This window comes from Amphiura filiformis, chromosome 10 (assembly GCF_039555335.1).
Source record: "Amphiura filiformis chromosome 10, Afil_fr2py, whole genome shotgun sequence".
NCBI classification, from domain to species: Eukaryota; Metazoa; Echinodermata; class Ophiuroidea; order Amphilepidida; family Amphiuridae; genus Amphiura; species Amphiura filiformis.
This window is the reverse complement of record NC_092637.1, coordinates 5,256,771-5,281,921: the sequence shown is the minus strand read 5'-3', so window position 1 is coordinate 5,281,921 and position 25,151 is coordinate 5,256,771. Positions and strand designations below refer to the sequence as shown.

Genomic DNA, 25,151 nt, shown 5'->3' with positions numbered 1-25,151 from the left:
TAAAGTTTATCAATTTAAAATGTGCAGGTTTTTTCTTTAAAATCAACGCAACAAACAAGGAGGCGTATTTGGTCGTGTTATATACAGGTATGGGAATTTCACCAGAATTGATGCCTGAAATTTGAATCTTTTTGAGGTTGTACCCTTACACCCTGGTGCAGCGCCATAATGGCTTTAAAGTGGTTTCAACATGTTTATTCACCTGTACTATTAATCGTTTCGGCGTCCTTGAATTATTGCTTCTTTGTATACCCATAAGGTATATTCAAATTCCATTGATTTCTTTCTTTCCTCGCATTGGTTGTATATTATATATAAGGGTTTTGCCATTCGAATTCAATTCATCTCGAGTTGAGCCCTCAATGTGGTATTATAACTTGGTGAATTAATCAAGGATTTGATCTTATTTGCTATCGGGATACAATAATATTGCGGAAGCGATTTTGGGATAAAATTCTCTTTGGGGCCAGACAGATTCGACTGCCATATTTCATCAAGTACGTTAGCACATTCCTTTAAGACATGTGATTGAATTTCGTTGCCGACTTAAAATGAGATTAAACATTATAAAAATGAGATTGCACCTGAGACGAAGATTGGTTTAGTTGATGCAAACGTCGCCGTCACTACTATATAGCAAAGAAAGGATACGAAGAGCAAAAATGTCTCACATTTATTTATTAAAGACTCCACATCAGTATAAAATGATGAGTAGCAGTCCTTATAAATTTGAGATTTTTTTTACTTTACTTGATTGAAGGTTATATTATGACGAAAATCGTTACGAATTAGGTTAAGGATCACGGTAGATAGATTTTTGTGCCAAAGTTAACCAAAGAGTACAGCTTTTCATTTTAATTTATATAATATAATTTATTGGTATACTTTTTAAGGATTTATTGTTTAAACACACCACAGTATGATATTGTAAGATATGATTTGATTTTATTAACCTGTACAACATTGCGGCCAAACGGGCGAATTGCATTATACAAGAAACATAACAAATATTATGAAATACACAAAACACCCATATAGACGACAGCAGAGATTTCTCCACAAACACGCAAACTACTACTGCTTATTCAGCAGATTAATGTAATAGGGAATGGGGCTTTCGGCAAATCTGCTTGTGCGCGCACGCAATTTAGAGATATGGGCTGCATTTCTCAGCTGTCTTTCATGGACTTCCAAGTAAAACAATAAAATATATTTTAACGAAAATAAACAGCAGCATCCCTTGATCTATTTGATAACGCACGTTAAAATCGGATTAAATCCTTTTATTTTTAATGATAATTGACCTTCACTGAAATCAAATAATTGGATTCGTTTTCGTATTTCTCTGTCCTGTCCCGGAGTCCTGTCACAGTAAAAATAAGATAATCACGTCAGGTAAGCAGCTAGCAGCCCAATGATATGTAAAGCTCACCTGGAGGTCAATATTTAAGCATGCCTACGTCCATACAATCGTCAAACACATAGAGTCTAAACATAACTCTCTCCATATATAAACTGTCAAATAAAGTTTATTAATTTAAAATGTGCAGTTTTTTTTCTTAACAATCAACGTAACAAACTGAATAGGAGGCGTGTTTGGTCGTCTTATGTTCAAATACAGGTATGGGAATTTGATCAGAATTGATGCCCGAAAGTTGATACTTTTTAAGGTTGTACCCTTACACCCTGGTGCAGCACCATAATGGATTTAAAGTGGTTTCAACCTGTTTATTCACCTGTACTATTAATCGTTTCGGCGTCCTTGAATTATTGCTTCTTTGTATACCCATAAGGTATATTCAAATTCAATTGATTTCTTTCTTTCCTCGCATTGTTTGTATATTATATATAAGGGGTTTTGCCATTTGGAATTCAATTTATCTCGAGCTTAGCCCTCAATGTGGTATTCTATCTTGGTGAATTAATCAAGGATTTGATCTAAGTGCCTTTCGGGATACAATAATATTGCGGAAGCGATTTTAGGATAAAATTCTCTTTGGGGCCAGCCAGATTCGACAGCCATATTTCATCAAGTACGTTAGCACATTCCTTTAAGACATGTGATTGAATTACGTTGCCGACTTAAAATGGGATTAAACATTATAAAAATGAGATTGCACCTGAGACGAAGATTGGTTAAGTTGACGCAAACGTCGCCGTCACTACTATCTGACAAAGAAACCATACGAAGAGCAAAACTAAAAGCTTCACATTTATTTATTAAAGACTCCAAATCTGTATAAAATGAAGAGTAGCAGTCCTTATAAATTTGAGATTTTTTTACTTTACTTGATTGAATTAAACCCAGGTTACATTATGACGAAAATCGGTAGGAATTAGGTTAAAGATCACGGTACGGCTTATAAATCTACATTATGTTGTCATGGAGAGATAAAACGTAGTTTCGACGAAGAGCTGCGCTATGTAGATAATGTAAAGTTATTCTTCTCGTATTGGTATTATCTTTTAGACTCCGATTGAATGAAACACATGGCAGCTATGACAATGTTGTTTTATTACGTAACGCTTTACTCACTGGTTCACAAGATTTCAAGATCAATAGTCAACAATATCGCGTGATTAAGATGGTTGATGACTATAGTATTATTGCATGACCTGTTTTCTCCGTTTTAATTTAACAAATCTGATCTTCTGATATCATGCAAATATATACCTTAGCATGTTAGCGCTGCTTAGTCACATTTTGACATTTAAATTGAGTGTAATCAACGTGATGAATAACAATTATTACAAGAATTGATAAAACCTATAAACGGTTTACATGCTAAGTAAGATGAAATTCCTTTCTAATGCATAACTTACTCAAAGGAGGGACAAGACAATAAAAGGCTAGCCATTCGGTCGTTGTTTGTCATCTTATACATATGTTACAAAATTGATACTATTTACAAAATATTACTTATGTAACAGAGCATAAGTTAATTATGTTTATGGCTCATACGTCCTGAGACTGTACTAGCATGACTTTGTTGGCTAACAATCACTGACTATCGTCATGATCGTTGATGATATGGCATTCGCGTGGTGTATAGGGATTTCCAGGAATATCACCCAGGTGTTCTCAGTTGTTATTCAGAAATTTTGTCATTTCCAATGATCGCAGAGATTAATCATTGAAATGCTACGATAATTAGGGAACTGGTTATAATTATGACTTGCCACAATTGGACACAACACATTGAGTATAGTTAAGGTGTTGAAGCGCAATAGAGACAGTATATTGTGTTTCAGATACGGTTGCATCCTGGTTGATGCATTTCTGAGAACGTTCACAAAAGGAGTACCGGTGTTATTTATTAATTTAATTTATTTTTATTCTTTTAAAGGATAAATTGTTCAAACAAACCCCTGATTTCAAGACAAAGAATACAATTTTGAATTCCTCTCCGTTGAAATTGGATTTAAACCTATTTTAATGATATATGGTAACTGTCCGTTACTGAAATTGAATTGCATTGGTTTTCGTATATCGCCGTGCTATCACCTGGAGGTCAATATTTAAGCATGCCTACGTCCATACAACCGTCAAACACATCAAAGTCTAAACATAACTCTCTGCATACATAAGTTGTCAAATCCACAATAATAAATTCATTCAAATTAATCAATTTCAGATTTACTGTTTTCTCTTAAGACTAAACATGACAAAATGAAAAGGAAACGTATTTGGTCGTCTTATGTTCAAATACAGGTATGGGAATTTAATCAGAATTGATGCCCGGAAGTTGATACTTTTGAAGGTTGTAACCTTACACCCTGGTGCAGCGCCATAATGGCTTTAAAGTGGTTTCAACCTGTTTATTCACCTGTACTATTAATCGTTTCGGCGTCCTTGAATTATTGCTTCTTTGTATACCCATAAGGTATATTCAAATTCCATTGATTTCTTTCTTTCCTCGCATTGGTTGTATATTATATATAAGGGGTTTTGCCATTCGGAATTCAATTTATCTCGAGTTGAGCCCTCAATGTGGTATTATAACTTGGTGAATTAATCAAGGATTTGATCTTATTTGCTATCGGGATACAATAATATTGCGGAAGCGATTTTGGGATAAAATTCTCTTTGGGGCCAGACAGATTCGACTGCCATATTTCATCAAGTACGTTGGCACATCCCTAAAAGATATGAGACTTAATTTTGTCGTCGACTTACAATGGGATTAAACATTATAAGAATCAGATTACACCTGAAAGGAGAATTAGTTATTATTTAGTCCCAAACGCCGCCGCTACTACTACTCTGCATCTTAAAAATGTTGAGCTGTAGTTCGTCATAAATTTGAGATTTTTTTCACTATATACTTGATTAAATTACACCCAGGTTATATTATGACGAAAATCGTTAGGAATTAGGTTAAAGATGATGGCACAGCCATAACGTCGACATGTTGGCAAAGGGATATAAGACGTAGTTTCGATATATAAATAGCTGCCTAATGTCGATAATGTAAGTTAGTTTTCTCTTACATGTCTTATTGATATTTTCTTTTCGACGCCGGTTGCATAAAACACATGGCAGCCATTGCAGAAGTTAGCTGCTGGTTCACAGAATTTCAAGATCAATAGTCAACAAAGTCACGTGACTGGGAACTAGGTAATGGTTATAATTATCATGGCATGACTTGTTTACTGCTTTCTAATTTAATAAATCGGATCTTTTGACATAATGGGACAAGGGAAAAATTGTATGTAGTCTTATGTGGTTTAATCTGCGTGATACTTCATTCAAAAATTGGTATAACTCTCAAGCGATTTATAGCCTTTTTATGTGTAATCTTGAAATTTTGTGATTGATATAAAAATGGCACTTTTCGTTAATTTTGATGTTGTCATTTTAAGTAAAATATAAATCTTAACTACGTTGTACTCCAAACTCTAATGTTAGTGCCAGCCTGGGACTTTTGAGCGAAAAATAGTGTAGTGTTAAATGTTTAAAACTCTCGTTGTTTTCTTTCCAAAATTGTTTTGTAATTACCCTCAGCACAATGTGCTGGGAAGCATACTTTATACTTAACATGGTCGTTCTATGTTGAAAGAGCAAATTGGACCTGTAATCTGACAATCTCAAGTTCAAATACTGGGCAAAGAAATGATTTTCCACTGGGCAATGTCCGCGTTGTCCTAATGAGGCCCACGTTTAAACCTGTTTTTGTCCCTTCAAAATTGTTGTATAAAATCCTCGCGGGTAAAATAATTGTGTAGCACATTCTATACGGAACTGCTTGTCTTTCTTTCTGAGCATCTTGAAAACTCATTTCTTTATGGTGTGCTCTAAGTGTCTCTAGTTAATCTTGAGTTTCTTAAGGCTAATCTGATCAAGTCATTGAATGTTCACACGTTAATGAAGTTTTCGTATTAGATATAAGGGGTGTCAATCAGACTGTCAAGCAGCTACATGTTTTTGTAACCCACGAGAGATATATTGGAGGATGTTGTAATCCAAATGAAACACTCTGAAGAAACGACTCAGAGAAACGACTAACATTGAGTACAAATAAGCGCTTCATCGATTGGTGATAATAGACATTAACATTCAATGACTATGAAAAAAGCACAGCAAAAGACACGCTCCAAAAGAACCAGTAAAACGTATAATATTCATAAATTAACAAGTTGAATTAGCGCCTTTCGAGTTTTCAGAAATTCTTAACATTTACTGACTATGAAATATGCATGAAAGGTTTTGAAGATTCTCAAGGAACACGGACGCAGAACTTGGCAATTAAAGTTACTATACAGTGTGCAAAAGAATTATGGTACCAGTTATGTTCACCCCTGTATATCCTAAGCAAAGATAGATATGTCAAAATTTAAACAAGCAGCCAATACCTGTATTCATGAGCTCTGATTTAAGACCTCATTTGTTGAAATTGGTTGAGAATTAAAGAAACGGTGATTAAAATTTTTAGGAAGAAACGAAATCAAAAGTTCTAATCAATGAAAGCAAGACGCTAGTTTTAATGTGCTAATGGAAAGTATGGCACTAGTTCTCTAGTTCGAAAACGCTTTTGTACAAAACAATAGGGCAAAATGCAACTGTGTAATATGGATCTTCCTTGGGTTTTTGGATCATATGCGTAGATCCAGAAGCATGGGGGATGAATCTAATTAATTAAAACCTCATTTTGGCTATTTTAGCCTAAAAAGTGCACATTTTTGTGCTTTTCACTCAAATGTGTTCTAATTTTGCACCATATTTCACCATTTTAGCGTTAATATGGCAAATTTTTCGCGCTCAATTGTACTATAAATTAATTCGATTGCCAAAATGTACTGGATTTACTATTTTTCCAACCCACCCCCTACCAATGTCAGAAAGAAATCTACTCCACTGCAAGATAGCAAACATACACTGACATATATGGCAACATAAACATTATTAAAACAAGCACATTGCACAATATAAGTCTGATGTATACACAGATTGCAAATTCCTTGTAAGCAAATCTGCTCGAAGGCACTCAATACCAAACACATTTTGCTGAGACAAGCTTTGTATAGATTTACGGCTTTCAAGTGGCCAACGAGGTTAAGGATGTCATGTGCAAGTATTATCTTGGTTTAGAAAAGCTATTGAACACGAGAGTCTTATTGGAAAAAGGTCAAGGTTCACTATGTAAGCAATTGAGGGAAATTCTGGATAAAAATAGCCTTACATAATAATTAGAATACTACTTTCAATGCATTCCGTGATTCATATTCGTTCTGGGAAATTTATCTATCAAGCGCGAAATGGAACAGAATTACAACACGGATTTTAGAGAGATGCGAAGACAATTTTCAGAGATTTAGATCGACTTTTGCGTAAGCAGAATGTCAGATGAATTGATGCATTTATAAGACACACACACACAAATACAAAAATTAATTTACGAATACTGTAAATAGAGAAGTAGGTAGTTAAATAAAAACATGAATGGATGAATGTAAATTATGAATGAGTTCTCATATAAAATTATCCGCCACCTATAACGCGGTGGACATCGCGTTCAATACGTTGCGTCAAATTAGAGCAACGCGATACGTGATTGGCGTGAACAATCATTACCCGCGACGCGATCATCATACGCTCTGTCGCTAGTGTGTGTGTTGAACGGAGTTTTGGACGAAGTGTTTTCGGTCAAAATGGTCCATCATGCAGTTATTGTTTACTACATGTATGCACACAACACAGGGGCACTCATATAGGTAATTGACCCGTACTGGTAGCGCTGTGCTGTGGGTATAGGAGATGAACTAGTTAGCGTCATATATCAAAAAGTATAAAAGCTCTGATTTTAGTACTTACTCTATGTTTCAATTACTTATTCTTTTCAAAATATCTGAATTTTTAATCCGGTACAAGCTTTAATAACTGGGGACCATGCATTTGTATGAGAAAGGAAATCTACCATCTTATCCAAACTCCCGCGTTAATCCAATGCACATTTTGCTTCACCGGGCCGCCCTGACTTGGTCACGTTTGGAAGAGGGGTGCCACCAAACCGTAATAGGTACAAATTTAGTACTTTCTGTCAATCAAGTATGGTTTATTTTCTACGTATCAATCTTTAAATTATTAGCATAGTCCTTATAATGACGGTGGACCGCCTTGATGAGTAAATGATAGCAAACCAGTGAAAAATCCTCAAAACTCAGTTAGTGGAGCTCCGCCCGTACATGTCAATAGCGTCATTATCGATTGGATTAGTTGACCGTAGCGGACAAATCGATCGCTCATTGGATTAATATTATCACGTGGTAAGAAATGTGCATTGGACAATCGATTACTATAATGGTTTAGTACTGCATATTTCGATGTAATCTTCACTAAGCGGGTTTATGGCTGAAAAGGTCACGGTGAATTTGCCGTGGACAAAACTGCACTATGCTGGTCCTAAGCTTATATAGCCAGTCCTAAGGTGCGCTAGTCCTAAAGGTTTGCTAGTACCTTGACCCTAATCCTGCCGTAACTTTTGGTTTAGCGAACTTTATTTTTCAGATTAGAACTAGCACCTGCATACAAAAACATTTGTATTAAGTGTAAATCTTTGATAACGAATTACAGTTACAAATGAATGTTGATCTGTCATGCTATAATGAGCCCGTTACAAAAGCTGGTTGGAATACCCGAGGGAAGAAATATCCCAAATGCGTCGCTTTTGAAATGCTCTCTTTTCGCATTTAAAATGGCAGAACTTGTCGTGCCCTATGAGATATCAAAATACGCAAAATAAAATTATCCTTCTAATATTTACTTTATTTGTTTATTTAGGCCTAATGTCTTTAAGATATTGATATTGTACAGGTACTTTTTGTGGGCCATATATTTCGTATGTGTATCTCCAGCAAAATATTATAGAGCTTGATTTGTTCTGTAATGTTTTGCTACTTAAATAATATCGCATGAAAACAGGCATCATATTAAATGGCGGGACGTTTGCAGCTGTATTAGTTGAACACTGTGTGCTGTAGAAATTATGTGCAAAAGGTCGGTACTGTTTTTTCACACTCTTTTCATGAGATTATCTGTAGACTGGGTCACGCTAATACAAAGATGGATCTAAATAATAGAAACTATGGAGTCGTTGACATTCGGACATCTGGCAAATCGAATACTAACTCATATAATGGATAGTTATCGGAATGAGTTTCTGCTAGTCAAATCATGGTCATGATTATTTAAACACGTGGTTTGGGTGTCAAAATGGCATCTTATTATTGATTCGGCATTGAAGTGTTACGTGTAATCGTATTATCACTATGTTGATTTGTTCACAGTTTTGAGTCCTGAACCATGATCAAAATGATCGCCACACAAAGTCTACTGCATGTACTATCATTTACGTATTCAAATGATTCAAATGCAGTTTACTTGCGCCACTTTTGTCCTCGACTTGTTTTGGTAAACATTTCAAACTTCATTCAGATCTGTTACAACAGGAACTACCATGCGAGCATTAAATAGAAAGTTTTGCATTGTGAAAGTCAGGAAGTTTCTGATATCATTGGAATAGAGATATTGTTTTTCTATGGCTTTAGTGAAATTTCAACTTTTAAATATTTTTACCACGTAAAGACCTTTCAGAGTCAGTTTTCACCAAAAGCCTTCATCATGAATAATTCATACTCCCTCAAGGCTGACAATTGTCATTCCTCGTGTGATGAACATGATAAAAGAAATAAGCACACTATTGATGCTGACAATAATCTAGCCTGAAACATGCATGATACAGAGAAGACGAAAATACATAATAAAACAAATGAAAACCTGTTTTTGACAGATTTACAACGGATCTAAGTGAGTTTCACGTTGAGCTTCTACGAGGGGGTAAACAATGGATAGCATCAACATTATACCATGTGTGTTTAGTGTGTTTATTAAACACATGATTTAGTAGGGACCTTTGTATTAGCACCATCTACACATCGAGGGTTAGTGAAAGAATGTCCCATCTGCAATAGCTGCCAGATGTCATATTTTTACATGTGTACGATATAGAATGCAGAAATTGTAAAATATCTATAAGGCAGCAATTGCAAAAAGTGCCTTCTCGACAATGTACATTTCATTTCTTCTCTACGGTGCCTCCAGATGGTGAAATATTCATACATGTTATTTTGGTACATTAACCATTAAACCCTTACAGAGACTATAAGCGTTGGTTTATTGCACATAAGGATTCCCTGCTCTAGTGATCATTGATTAGTATCATATATGTGGCAGCACGCATGTTGCAAACATCGAGGATGAAACCAAGGAAAACTTGTAGAATTGGTATGATGGAAGAGATATCTCTATATCGAGTGGTTAATACAAGAATGCCCTATCCGCAATAGCTGCGAGGTGTCATATTTTCAGATGTGTACATTATAGAATTCAGAAATATACACTGGGCAGCTATTTCATAAAAGGTCTTCTTTGACTGATCCTTCGATGTCGTATATGTCAGATTGCTTCCAAATTTACGCAGGATCACGTGTTGCATATAAAGGCTTTAATGCACACACATGACATGTGTTTACTTCTGCACAATCATAACATTTTCTAACTTAGTATTTCACTTAAGTAAACATGATTAAATCCTTTAAACTTGATTGGGAATGAACATTTGGTTAAAAGCAAAGTTTCATTTGTTAAAAATAAACATTTGCACATTGGTATCTTTGAATATATCAAAGAAATTTCATTTACTGCTTATTAAATATTTCATGTTGAGAGATCCTTCAAGGTTATTGACTTAGGTAGAATCCGTTATCTCTGAAACATATCGTGACATTGAATAATATTTCTTATCTGATGCATTTATTTAATTTGGATTAACCCCATGTTTATCTCCTCTGAATATCGTAAATATAAACAAATATAAAATAAGAATGCATAAATAAAAGTATTTAAAACAGGTGTATCAGTATAATAAGTTCAACAGAAACCATTCCCCAATGTTAAATAATATTGAAAAAACCCATGAATAATCAGTAGGAGAAACGTCCCTAGATTCACGTAGAAAATTGGTTTTAAAGTCGGTTTTATAGATTTGCATAGCACAAAAAGTAGCAGCCTAGAAGTTTCACGGAGGGAATATGTTTACGTAACAAAATATGTAAAGATTCTCCATTGAGCTATTTTCACTAATCTTAATAAGTTTTAAATAAAGTTCCAACCAGATTTTTCGGCTATTACACGGTTCCGCCATATGCGTGCAGAGCCTCGAACTGGTAATAGACATGAAAGTATTACGTAACTTTACGCAATGTTATATGACTGGTTCCATTCCATTCATGCATGCTGCCAGATCGAAGCTCACCTCGCATATGGCTGAACCGTGCGATGGGTGAATAGAACCTAGGATATTTGATGAAGTACGAGTTATTCCTGTAAAGTGTACTGAGGCTTGTGGCTTGATACCAGTACGTATGTCAGATATAGCGCACTAGAAATCACAGCACTTTTTAAAAATATTTCTATAGATGGATATTAGTTGTTTAGCAGGGTGCCGGACCCGTATACCTTAGTTCATATAATTGGATTGTCATTTTAGGATAACATTAGGAAATGTTACCTATAGTTTGATCAGCTCGTAATCGGCGGGCCTTATAACATCGCGGATTAATATCAATATATTTTATTTCGAAAATTGTCTTGTGACATTTCGCCAGAAGCATCCTAAATTATTAATTCTAGTCCTGTACTTTAATCTACTTTTTTTTACACACAATGTAGACCAGACAGGTCAACTATATCACTCTTAGCATGGGTCCAGTTTTTGCGTAGGTAAATGCCTAACAATTGCTGCCGATTACCTGGTATTGAATAGTTGGCAGCCTTACCCCCACTTTACCACATCAAAAGGTATACTTAGGCATCAGAAGAAAGCTCATACATATATTATTCATATAAACCTCAATTAAAAAAACCACCCAAGACTCTGGGCCTGAGATATGTTTTTTTAAAGTTCAGGTGGTATGAACACAAAATGATAGCATGCATTGTGGAATTTCCAAAAGCTGGAGCAATTAATATCAAAACTTGGAATTATATTGGTTTGTTAATATGCATCCGGGTAAGGTAGAAAACGCCGTGTGAAATAGTCGGACCACAATTAAAAGCACAATATTAAAAAACACCGGTAAATCTGGCTATACATGTTCGTACATCATCGATCTGGATGTGTAATCCAAGGTCAATGGGCGCGTAGTTGCCCTTTTTTGTCGCTCGGAACATATGCTTAACCACTAAAGATGAGCACGTAACACGGGAAAATCGATCGTCGTGTTCATTACTTTTAAAATGAAATGGTTACTAAATGTATTTTTAAATATGCTTCACGATATGATGAATATGTTTAATTAGGCTCGACGTCGCTTAAGGTATAGTCATTTAGGTTTGACCTCTTCTAGCAGGACACTTGTAATGTGTATAATAAATAACGTAATGAGCTATTGCATTATGGTAAAATACAACTAATTATCTATATATTGCACGGTTTTCAATGGGAAAATGGCTAATTTCGGGTGGAACTGTCTCATATTCAGAACTCTCACAGTTAAACACAGGTGAAACTATATGCCAAATGATCAAAAACTCAACATAGGTTGACCTGAGACTTGTTTTAACGCACTGAACTGTAAACGCCTTAAAATGGCAGTGCGCCTTCGAAGCTGAAAGTTACAATCAGGTAGGGCGAATATTTACTAAAAACCAATGCCGTTCGGATGAATTTTGGTAATATTACAACAAAAATGTCATATAATGAGAAAATATACCATTTCGAAGCATCAAAACCCAAAATGTACTTTTTCTGGCTATATCAGTTTCAGTTTCAGTTTATTTTCACCATACAATATTATACAAACTTTAGTTCTTGGTGAATTTAAAGCAGTCTTTTCAGATGCCACACAGACAAATAGTTCATCGTCGTATTACCATGCATCGCCCAGGCTTATTAGTGATATTTAACCATATGAATTGGATGTCTTAAGGTTGATTTGTTTTTCAAGCTTTCAGTTAGGAGTATTTATGACTTATTGTGTATGATTATTATTCCGTGATTTGCAAAAGCTGAGAAATATCCAGTTATTTAGTGAAAGATACACATAATTATGTTCTTGGCGCAATATGATAAGTTAAGGCGGTACAGAACAGACTGTACTCCAATGGTGGTATTTAATAATAACGTTTTATACCCTGGATAAGGTCGTGTAATTCAAGGTTAACGGGCGAGTAGTTGCCCTTCGTGAAGCTCAGCACACATCCTTTTGCCAACACGTATTGATCGTCTTGTTTATTACTTTTAAAATAGCAATGGCTAATTGTTTTAAAAATTAAACATCCTCGAATATCCTTAAGCTTCTAATATATATCTGTACTTTACGATATGGTGAATTTGTTTAATTAAGGCTCGACGTCGGTAGGGTATGGTCATTTCAGGTTAATCGTTGACCTCTCCTAGCAGGACACTTCTACTCGTCTATATAAATAATATGATGAGCTATTTTTGCTATTAAATATAAATTGTTTATATCTTATCTACAATTGCAGTGATTTATGACTGTTTGGACATGATAGGTTTTTTTTTTACAAAAGCTGAGAAGCACGAGAGTTATTTAATGAAAGATACATAATTACAATGTAACTTTTTTTTAATTTCTCGCAGCATACCGTAAAAACTCGATAGTTAGCATATGTGCTTACTATGGGGAGCGCTTTTGAAAACATGAAATTGTACCAAATTCCGGCGCTTAACCAACTGGGTTAATGGGGTTAAGACACATATTTGCAGGTTACTTGTTCGTATATAACTATGTGTATCGATGATTTGCAGAAAACCCCTTACACTTTTGTGGATGGGGCACTTCATGTTTGCATGTTTTAAAAGCGCTCGCTAGTAAACACATATATCGAGTTTTTACGGTATTAAGTTAAAATAGCACACAATTCCAATGGAGATATTTCCTTTTATGAAGTGTTTAATAAGAATATGTTGCTTTAACACATTGCGTAAAAACGAATCAGTTATGTGTTCCGGAGACATTCAATCATATACCTAAATCTCTCTTTATATAAACAGCTGATCAACCGCAAGCACATCTGATATGTTGTACCACACAACTAAACTTCGCACGCATGTATACATTCTGGTTCTAACTTGCTAAGCTCCACATCAAGAAACAAGTTTAGACTATTGTGCAAGGCATTAGAACCAAATTAGTTCGACCTTTCGATCGACCATCGATGCTTGGGATCCTTTTATTTTCTGAACTCAATTGTTTGTTAATTATGACAACATATGAATCTTTGTATGTAACGATATTGACCAATACAAATGTACCATGAATTCTGATTAATTAGGGGATAATTCATGCTCAGAGCATTTCCAGAAAAATCCTCATATTCCACCTTAATAAAACATCAAAGCAGCATCGACGCTCGATCCAAAGATCGAACACATTTGGCTCTAATACCCAAGACTCGGAGTGTTGATACTTACCAGTGTTAACCATGTAGCACATGTTAGTGTTTGCTCTCTTTCGTCCTGAACAAAAAGGAAACAAATAAAACAAAACCATTAATTAAAATATATAGGCATTACATGAAACACATAATTTTATCATTATAACATATGCCTGAATATTTAACAGGAAAATGATTGTACGAATGGTGACTCAATACGCGGAAATGCAAACGCACTTTACAATTTGCATTCATCCATTAAAGAACAATTTATTCCTAATTCTCCTGTTGTACACTTTTCTAAGGTTTAAGTAAACATACCCAACTTTCTGTTGAAAGAGAGACTTAAGGGGTACTACACCCCTGCCCAATTTTGTGCCTATTTTTGCATTTTTCTCAAAAATTATAGCGCATTGGTGTCAAGTAAGATATGTATATTATAGGGGCAAGGACTACAACTACTGCACTGGAAATTTTATTTCAGCACAAACAACAGTTGTGGTGTTACAGTCAAAAATGAGGGAAAACCAATATTTGATCAATAAATCAACAACTACTTGCCTTGAGTTGCTGAATTTTCAGTGCAGTAATTGTAGTCCTTGCCCCTATAATATACATATCTTACTTGACACCAATGCGCTATAAGTTTTGAGAAAAATGCAAAAATAGGCACAAAATTGGGCAGGGGTGTAGTACCCCCTTAAGATAAACGTTTTATAAGATTCTTTTTATCGACCGTTAATACGGGTTCTTTATATCTATCACGATTTCCAATTATTTCTCGCTGTCTTTAGCGTCTGTTCATATCACCAAGCAGTGTTACACTATTAGAATGTGCCGTAAGCCACCCCTGTTATGATTCAGAGCACGGGGATTTAGTTGGTTTTGACTTATGTGAACGTCTAGGCCCCTGTAATCGCTTCATGCTTTGTGTGATGGAATTTAAGCCCATGTATTGTTTAACAAAATATGGAGATCTTCAGCTAAAAGGCATTCGACCAGTGGCGTCGATCTCTAGCATTTACAGAGATGTTATTTCCTTGCATATGGTATTTGTCAATATCTTTAAATCTTAATGTCCACTGCACTGGAAACCAGTGGCGTATTGTATTATGTGCACTGTAATGGGTTTAACCGAACGAAAACTTCAAATAATAATTATTATTGAGATTTAGTCCCAAAACTAACAATGTAAGCAAATTGCAGGTTTATACCAATCAATATAAATGTTAAATTACATTTCAGTTGTGGTTATCAAGAAAGCAAATACTTGATTCTGTGTGTAAATATGTGTGAAATTATTAACTGTGTTCTGCGGGTGAGGGGTAAAATGCGCATACGATTTATAGTGCGATAAAGGCAACACGCAAGCACCTGCTAATAAACAATAAGTAAAAGGCTCGGTATTAGTGGCCTTAAGAATCAGGAATTGCGTTGCCAGTTTAACCACGTGTTTATTGATCAAGCCAGCAAACGACTTAACTGTTTTTTATGTAGCCTATACAATATATAAAATATATGTGGTATTCAGGTGTACAGAATGTGCCTCAACGCAACTCAATGCCTGTCGCAATATTTTGACGACACATACCTATGTATTACCAGTATCCCGCGTGAACATGGTAAATGACGGCAAATTGACGTCACAAGCATAGCGTTTAGTCTTATTGCTAGCTTGATATAAAATTTTATTCAATATACAATGTTATCAGGCCTGTTCTAATTCTGATCACAAGAATGCAAGTCTTATTGCCAGCTTGGTATAAAATTTTATTCAATATAAAATGTTATCAGGCCTGTTCTAATGCTGATCACAAGAATGCAATAGTAGCTATGTTGTTAACATGGTTCCATGCTGATTAGCAGCGGAGCAAAGCCGCAGTGATGGTGTATTTATAGAAGCTTAATAGTTGCACATTAAACGCCCATATAGAGTGATTAAGTACCCACACATGATTAACGTAACCGTACATTAACATTTATCATCCTTCCGTTCATTCATACAGAAATCACTTATTGGAACATTACTTTAAAATTGGCGCTAATTGAACACAGGTATATAGTATAACCGCAATTTAATCGGAAACTACCTCATTACGTTGAATACATTTACATATCATTAATTATTATGCGATGTCGTTTTGCTCTTAAAGCTGTATTTCAAACGTTCCATGGTGCTAATGTAAAATATTGAGAGCTAATTTCAAAGGAATGTCACCTGGAATTATAACCAATTCAATGTGGCTGAATATGTTTTACCTCAATTCCCAACGGCAGTTGTCGTCAAAAATGAACTTACAGGTTTCTTTACCAGACTAAAGGACTGCTTTTAAGCTTTAAAATGACACCTCTTCCATTGATGTCGCATGTAGAATGGTGATCTTATGTGACGAATATAATTCAAATTCCTTATTATTTTCTTTATTTTTTGGGGCACATTTTCTGCCGTGTTTCGATGTGATGTGTCACATATGATGTGTTGTATTCCAACTATCAAACAGGTATAATAATAATGATAAATAAACAGAAAAGTAGGTATGTATGACGTAGCTACCATAAATAAGGTCGCACAAATACCAATCACCAAATTCAAATCGTACAGCCAGATATAATGGCTGCGCAGTTCACTATGTGAATAAATAAGCAACGTACATGTAAAAAGAATCTACATAGCTGCCGTAAGAGAACTAGTAATTTATATTAAAGGTCGAAATTTATTATATTTTACAAGACACATATTATTACAAAATTCTATTTTGCCCAATACTATAGGATGGTTTCATTTCGTGTTAATAAAATGACCCTGACCCCTAATCTTTGTTTGTTGCTTGGTTTTATGCCTTTGATTGTCCTTTGATTAGAATGACCTATAAAAAATATGAAATCTTATTAATGTTATTAAATGTGTGAAGTCAAAACACCTTTTGGTCTGTAAAATTGATCAAAGGCATAATGTTCCTCCTGAAATTTGGTCTTACACCTAAAAAGATGTTTTCAATGTGATCCTTTCATTACAAATTTCACATACACCATATACACGGCTTTATTGCTGTCTTATTTTGTGGAGAAACATTTTTGTTGTTGTTGTATAACATATTATAAGCCATTTTGCAATTTAATGTCATTACGCGAAGCTCTTTCACTTTATGAGGATTCTGCCAAATTTTGCTCCCATTGAATTCCACGTATTTAAATTTCTTATTATAACTAGATCAGTAATACTATAATCACGGGAGCCTTTACATATCTCTGTAGATACATCCGTCTGCAACACGCAATATGCTGGTAATATCACTTTGTAGCATGCGATGGTATCACCTTTATTATATGGGTTGTAATTGCCAGGCATGAATGCCTCATATGACCGTGTGTATGAATTTCTTGGATTGAGAGTAGCCGTATGGTTTCAGATTGAGCTATTTTTCTGGGTATTGTCATCAATTATGCATTTGCGTAGACTAGAATTCACAATTTTTGAATAAGTGTTTTCATGCTATGTTACAAATGGTTTTAATAGAAGTATTTTTTTTTGATCATTTGAATTAAACCATGCTTTTCAATGTGACATACTTAAGCTTTCAGAATGGCGTGATCGTTAGCCCTTCGCTTTACATTGCACAAATCATTTGTATTCAAATGCCAGGAAATCAAACTTGCATGCATTCTATTAAATCAACGCGTATAATAATAATAATAATAATAATAATAATAATAATAATAATAATAATAATAATAATAATAATAATAATAATAATAATAATAATAATAATAATAATAATAATAATAATAATAATAATAATAATAATAATAATGCTGCTGCTGCTGCTGCTGCTGCTACTACTACTACTACTACTTGATGTATTTGCACGAACTTCATTATCCATCATATACTTCTGAGTGCATTAGTTATAAAAAAAAAGCAATAGGTAGTTCATTGATTCATGGATAATTTTAGTTTGAAAATTTTGGAAAAAGCATCTTAAATTATCAATTCATTGACCTGGTTTGATTCAAAGATTGTGGAAAGAAAAGGTTGCAATACCTTGTTAAGAAAATCAATCACTGCATCGAAGTTAACAATGATATTGATATATCAATTGCTCTCTTCAAACCTATTAGAAAAATATTACCTATAAACGTTTCTACAAAGGACACGTTCTCTGCTCATATCAACGGTAATTTATTAATAGGCATAGCTCTGTAGTTTGTACTTTAAATCTACTTGCATTACAATAAATAGCGTGGAAAACGATAAAAGCAACACAGTTGTTTACATTTGAAAAATAGACACTATACTTTTGTTGACATTGCTTATATTCTGGTATGACTAGACTTATGTTTATGGCATTATCACATTGAGAGCTAATAGATTTTTACCTTATCAGGTTAAGAAAGCCGATTAAAATGTTTATATCCAACTGAGGATAGCACATGTCACGTTTTGTTGAAAGAGGATTGGAATTTTATTTTCTTAACATTATGTCTGTGCATCGGGCAATAGTTTTGAAGCCGTGTCAAGCTATGTAGTTTAAGACTCAATAAGCACGCATGCTCGTGTTTTTGAAAACAGTATATAGGGCTTAATTTGTTTGTGCTCAAATAATAGCACTTAAATTCTATTAAAGGTATGACATTAATAGTTAAATGATGTTTTTCATCCATATTTAAATATCCAGTGGGGTTTACCATTGTTAAATGAAGGAAAATATTCAGCAAATTGAAGTTATGTCAATATATTGGAATCTAAATGCCAATGTATATTATTGTTACTGACAGGTTACATGAATTGAAATCAGACAGTAAACATTCATCCATTATTGTTATAATAACATAATATCACCAGCAAATTTATACTAATAATGATTGTATATAAACCAAATAAGATGTATAGTTTTGAATACTGCATCCAATTACAGCAAACACTCTTATAACATATTAACAACCACGTTTTCCATGTAACAATCTAAACACACACTGAATTTAATGTTCAAACTAGTTTTGTAAATTGCCACTTTTATGTAACGCATTGTTGTATTATTGCCTTCATGGGATTGTATAACCCTATCTATATATATGTATACATATATACATACATACCATACATTCTGTTCTTGGCGGTATAGAAGAAGGCAAATTTCTTCAATTACGAAGCCAGTTGTCAATTACCGGATATAATTGTGTCAATTTACCCAATCCTCGAGCATTAATATAATGTAATGCCTCAAACCCAAAGGTTGAATCAATGCAAATCCCATAATGCATTGCAAAGCTATTGCGGCTTATGTTTTGGGTCAATGTTGTCACACAGAGCTGTGTCTATATTAATGCAAATACATACTTAGAAACGTATTGTTGTCATGTGTTTTTCAACAGTGTGCTTCGACTATATTTATAAATATGTTTTTAGAAATACGTACGTGACCCATACGCGTGACATATTATCAGGACCAGCAAGCGTGACCAAAGCCTCGTGCATTAATCATTATACAGAAAAGGATAGGATCTCTGATGATAAATATTGTCAAATTTAAGTATTAATTGAATAGCAAAATTATTACACATGGGGGGGGTTGATTCTAATCTGTAATATGTTATCAAAATAAAATATTCAACGACGGAAAGGTTTACAATATAATCACAAAATTGAACAAAATTGACAATTTTGCTACAGTTCCATGTTGTTCCGCCTTTGCATTCAAATGTATAGGAAGACCACCCGCTATGTAGAAGGTTACTTCAAGACTTACTGTCTACAAGCTGTTATGGCAGCGCGGAGGTGGTCACGTGCGTATTTAAAAACGTATTTATAAATATAGTCGAAGCATACTGTTAATAGAGAAAAGTCTTGATGAATATTACCTGTAAATGACCATTTTCATCTTGTACATTTGAATGTAAAAAGTGCTGAAAATAGCTTCTTAAGTACATTAGGCGATTGCGTTTGAAATACATACACCCTATGGAAGACATTACCTTGATATCCCACACAGGGGGTGTAGATTTCAAATGTAGTCACAGGTAGTCCCATTTTAAATTCATACTCCTTATGTGTGAGATTAAGTTCTGTTTTCCGTAGGGGGTGTATGGATTGCAATTGAAATAGCCCAAGCGCATGCTGGGAAGTCATTGAAACAACTTCTGTCTCACTCAAATCCTGCTAACTCTTTTTTCTGCATTCGTAAGGTTGGCGCACTTTGAATAAAACATTGTACTAGCTCTAGAATTAGTGAAACAATGCTGTGCATGTTCATACTCTTTTGAATACATCTTTAAGGTATGACTTCAAAATCATGAAAGTAGGCTTGGAATTTTTTTTAATATTTGAATTTTTGGGACCCTAAAAATGAAATCATGTCGGTATGATTCGTCATCATGTGAGGATGGGTTAAATGGTAACTATGGATAGAAACTAAACGCTACTTCTTTAAAGTATAACGCCAATTATGCAGAAATCTTATTCGCATTTTGGCGGCTGTGTATGAAGTGAAAATCCGTAGTTATTCCGGTTTATTGACACATTGTCTTATATGTAGTTACATTCCATTAATGTTTTTTTTCCGGTTTGTGTTATGTGTGATTGCATTCGACGAATGCATTTTTGAGCTGGATACATAAATTAACTCAATGCGACAAGATGCAATTGCTTCGTGTTGTATTGATTTAATTTGTATCGGTAATAATGAAATTGAGATATAGAAAAAAAGCAAAAGAAATAAAAAATGTAAGAAAATTAACATAAATGCATTTTTAAGCTGGATACATAAATTAACTCAATGCGATAATTGCATCGTCTTGTATTGAGTTAGTTTTTGTATCGGTAATAATGAAATTGAGATATAGACAAAAACAATCAGAAAAAAAAGAAAGCAAAAAGAAATAAAAACATCAAGAGTTGATAAGTTTAAAACCAAGTATGCCAGGAATGTCAACCCCGGAATTAAGGATTTCAGCATCAGTAGGCAAGTTAGTAATATATAACTCATTATATACCTCATGTAATTATAGATTCCTGTCATCTGATTGGTTAAAAGTAGGGGCATTGTTTTAACTAATTATGTCCTGTATTTTGTGAGAATGAACTATGCCCGGTCATGGAAACGAGCTATGCGTCCCGATCAAACTCTACGCAATCGCAACATACACGTACATTTAACGAGCGTATTGGATGTTGATAATCAGTCCGTGTGAGAGATGGATATTACTTCCGGGGCAAAGTTGGTTGGGTCGCAATTTTTTTAACCCGCAGACAACAACATTGCATTGGTACTGGCACACAAACTCGGAAAGTAAACGGGAGTAAAAACAAGAAGAAACATTACGCCTCGGGCCATAGCATGGTTTTGAGATCACCTGGGCTTACAATTTTAACCATGGCCCTCATAGCAGTCAATATTTGTATATATAATAAGGTACTGGCTGCGGACCCCAAATCCGGAGGGTGATGGGTGATAGGCTCGTAGCCAATACTGAGGAAAAATATTTGCCCCCTTTCCCCGATATAAACCATGTAGCATTTGTTTTATTGCACCGAACTTTGGCTATGCGAATGAGGTTCTCATGTAGATAAGGAAAACTATCGCACGGTGAAATAGGTCATGTCGTTTGCGATTGACCAATAAAGTGATATGATTTCCTCAATGAATATTTATAAGGTGTAATAAAATAATGTATTTGTATACCTATTATAACTTGCCACTATAAAGATGCAGATGATTTCAGTGTCTCCCACCAATAATAATAAAACAATATCTGACACACTTTTAATTTGACTCCTTGGCCTGTGCGTATAGCAACGAGTGAGTTTGTAATTTATATTAAACAACATTAATAGCATCTATCAAAATACAATTTATCAGCAGCAAATTAAGTGGGCCGGTGTAATCAATCACCTTTATAGCTGTTAGATTGTCTTATTTCCTGCCGTTGCAGTTTACTGAATATATTAATACATTATAAAGTGGAAAAGAAAGAAGATATCCGAATCTATATGAACATGCTCTTTCCATCAAACCTGGTGTGTATTTAAGGGTTTTTAAGGAATGTAGACAGCACATGGAGTCGTATTCTATTCCATTGAAATGTCCTGATTTAAAAAAAGAGAGAATCGATTTTAGTGAACCATCATGTAATAAAAGACACTGCAGACAGGAAGGTGCTAAACCCAAAACCCCAGTTGGAATTCATACTGAATACATTGTTATACATCAATCACAAAGTAAGGATTTAATGATATTTTTGAAGACATGATATTTCTACGTGATCCCGATATAGTCATAATATTATTCTGAATAGGGTATCTGTATGATTCTCTCATAGATAGAGAGACCCGTTATGAATTTAACTATGAGGCCCCAAGTAGGTGTTGTCTATATATCTATCTATATATCTTCGATGAGCAAGGCTATTCATGCGCATGCATATCTCGAAACAAAGCAATGCTTTGTATCACTAAACACTACTAAAAGTAATATTAGATTAGTGTATATTCATTATTTTTTGATAAGCCGAATTAGGAACAATCCAAGCGAAAAGAGGTGATGCGATGAATGTATTTATCTGAAACAACGCAACGACTAAGTAATTCATGAACATCAAATACCTCTGAAAAATCTGAATCAGAAATAGTTATAATAATATTAAACCGGTTTGGTGTGTATTCATGATATTTTTGGACAAATAATGGGTCAAGTTATATTGAAATAAGCTAATCATGAATATAGTCTACCTCAAAATAAAATCAGTCATAATTATGATGTAGTACTTGAATAATGGTATATGTAAGTCTTTATTATGAATTAAACTGGGAAACCAAAATAACTTGTATATATATTCTGCAAGGTAACAGATACACTAAGCTTCATAAACATGAAAGATATAAAAAAAACACAGGTTAATAAATGCGAATCACTTGTTGAGAGATACAATTATTGAACTCAATAGTGCACGCACGCTGAGATGTTGATGCGTCCAATGCACGAGCGCATGAGAGCGCATGCAAGTGCATTATTATTTCTATCGCTCGAGCAACAAGGAATCGTCATTTATTTACTTATGTTTACACGGCAGAGAATTATGGCAATTTCTGCTTTTTGACAAACAAAATACTAAAAAAAAATTGACCAATATCAATGCACCCACCTGTAAGTGAATCAATCCAGCAAGGCGCGAACAAACAATGCATATAATTTGGTTCACTTCAAGTTTGGTAGTGACGTATGTGCGTGTTTAGCTCGCCGCAGTATCGTCTCGCGCGCGTAAAGTTTAACGCGCTGAGTGTGCACCCACGCGTACAGAGGCGGTTTGCTGGCACGCTTGTGGCGCAACCGCGAAAAACCATTGACGTCACTACCGAATTTGAGGTGAACCAAATTATAGTACGCGAAACTGCGTGTGAGTGCAATTACTAGTATACAATATTGAAGCACTCCGCGTAACGATTGGGTAGAGAGTGCATCAATAAATATATAATATACTTTTATTGAATATTAATCTACAGTTACCATTTCCAACCTAACAGGTGGACTATGGTCAAAAATTCTAAATATTTTACCCATTCTTTTGAAGATGTTTGATATGATAAGATGAACATGACATACATCAAAAATTGCCGTGGTAGCAATGTTATTTTGCTAGATAAGAGTATATTTATGACTTCTTTTGACATGCACAATATTAAACCAGGAGGCTTATTTAAAGTGATATGCATCTTACTCTCGCAGACAATGTCATGATATCAGCTTTATATTGATGAATGAACATAAATTACATAGAACAAAAGCACTATTGGAACATAGTAATAATATTATTCTGGATCAGTGTTAATATTCTTAAGACTAGAGATGATGAAATTAACCAAGGGGCCCCTGATAAGGTAATAATATCTGAGACAATGTCACACAAGTGATGAACTCGGTTTTATATTAACGAACGTGAAATATAGTTAAAACAAAAGCAGTCCTTTAATACACGCTAGAGTCACATTACTCGAAATAGTTTCAGGGCTTTTCCAGCCATTGAGTCACAGCTATAGAACGTCGCATTTGAATTTAATTACTGCAGCTCGTATGCATGTATTATTGCAAACTAACATGGCCTAAGCAAGCCGTACTTTATAAATAGAATACAATCATCGTTCGCAATCGCAAGTGTTTCTGTGTTCAGTGAATGCTAAATTAATCTGAGGATGCATTCGTACGGTGTTAGAGCACAATCGGCATAATTATTTACAACTATGGACGTCATTCGCATATTTTATGTAATTACATTCCTTACAAATATTTTGAAAAATACAATACAACTGCTACTTAAAGACCCATTCAGTGATCCAGTGTAAAAAAAGTTTATATTGTTTTTAAATTGCTTAAAAGTGAACGATAAGTCATCCAAATTGTCATTTGGTATTTTTGAAATGACAAATTTGGCAAAAAACGAAGAAAACAGAGTTGAAGCCCCATTCAATTACATGTAGCTAATTGAGATACTGTCAGTATCTAAATTACAGATTCGTGTAAAATGTCTTATTTCGTCTTCAATACACGGCTTTCGGCTGAACCACTCTCAGGCTATGTTAGCACATCTATGACAATGACAAAGGTACCAATATCTGAATTTTGATGATTTTTACGAACGTCCGTATGAGCAAATCACTGAATGGGCCTTTAAGTCACAATATTTCCAGAATCTTACACTTCCATCAAAAGGTTGAATCAGTAATAAATTGTTGTTTTATTTATTTTAACTGCTTTCAACCAGATTATATACAATAATTTCATAAAATAGAATATTTAATCTTTATCATTTTTTACAAGTTGATATTTTAGCACAACTATCATGTGTTTTTATCATTATCTATATTTCATGCACAGATCTGTGATTCATGAACACACAATATGTAAGTATATAGACCCTTGTGTATATTGACAATTTATGCAGCGTCTGCCACACATAACTGTGTACACTGGGGTATGTCTACATATGATATACAAGAAAGACGCTTCACCATACGGAATAATAGTTCCCCTTTAGCACAATTTCTAAGCATAATTTGTCTCTTACGTCCCGTTACGTGGATTTTGATGAGGTTATTAGTTATTATTTGTAACAAAATAGTAACTATGATGAATAGTAGTTAGTATATATTGGGCTATTTGAGTTAAAATGCATGCATACATCCCAATGGAATGAAGATTTCAAA

The 25,151-nt window shown here is 34.4% G+C and overlaps 1 protein-coding gene across 7 annotated transcripts in view; it reads right to left on the bottom strand.

Annotated features, from left to right (window-relative positions):
• The window catches only part of LOC140162433 (neuronal acetylcholine receptor subunit alpha-10-like), a 310,611-nt gene that overhangs the window by 106,183 nt on the left and 179,277 nt on the right, over positions 1-25,151 (bottom strand). For all 7 annotated transcript variants that reach the window (XM_072185661.1, XM_072185665.1, XM_072185662.1 and 4 more), the window contains exon 3: positions 13,995-14,039. In XM_072185661.1, the coding sequence (XP_072041762.1) occupies positions 13,995-14,039 (45 nt within the window). The remainder of the gene's footprint in view (positions 1-13,994; positions 14,040-25,151) is intronic.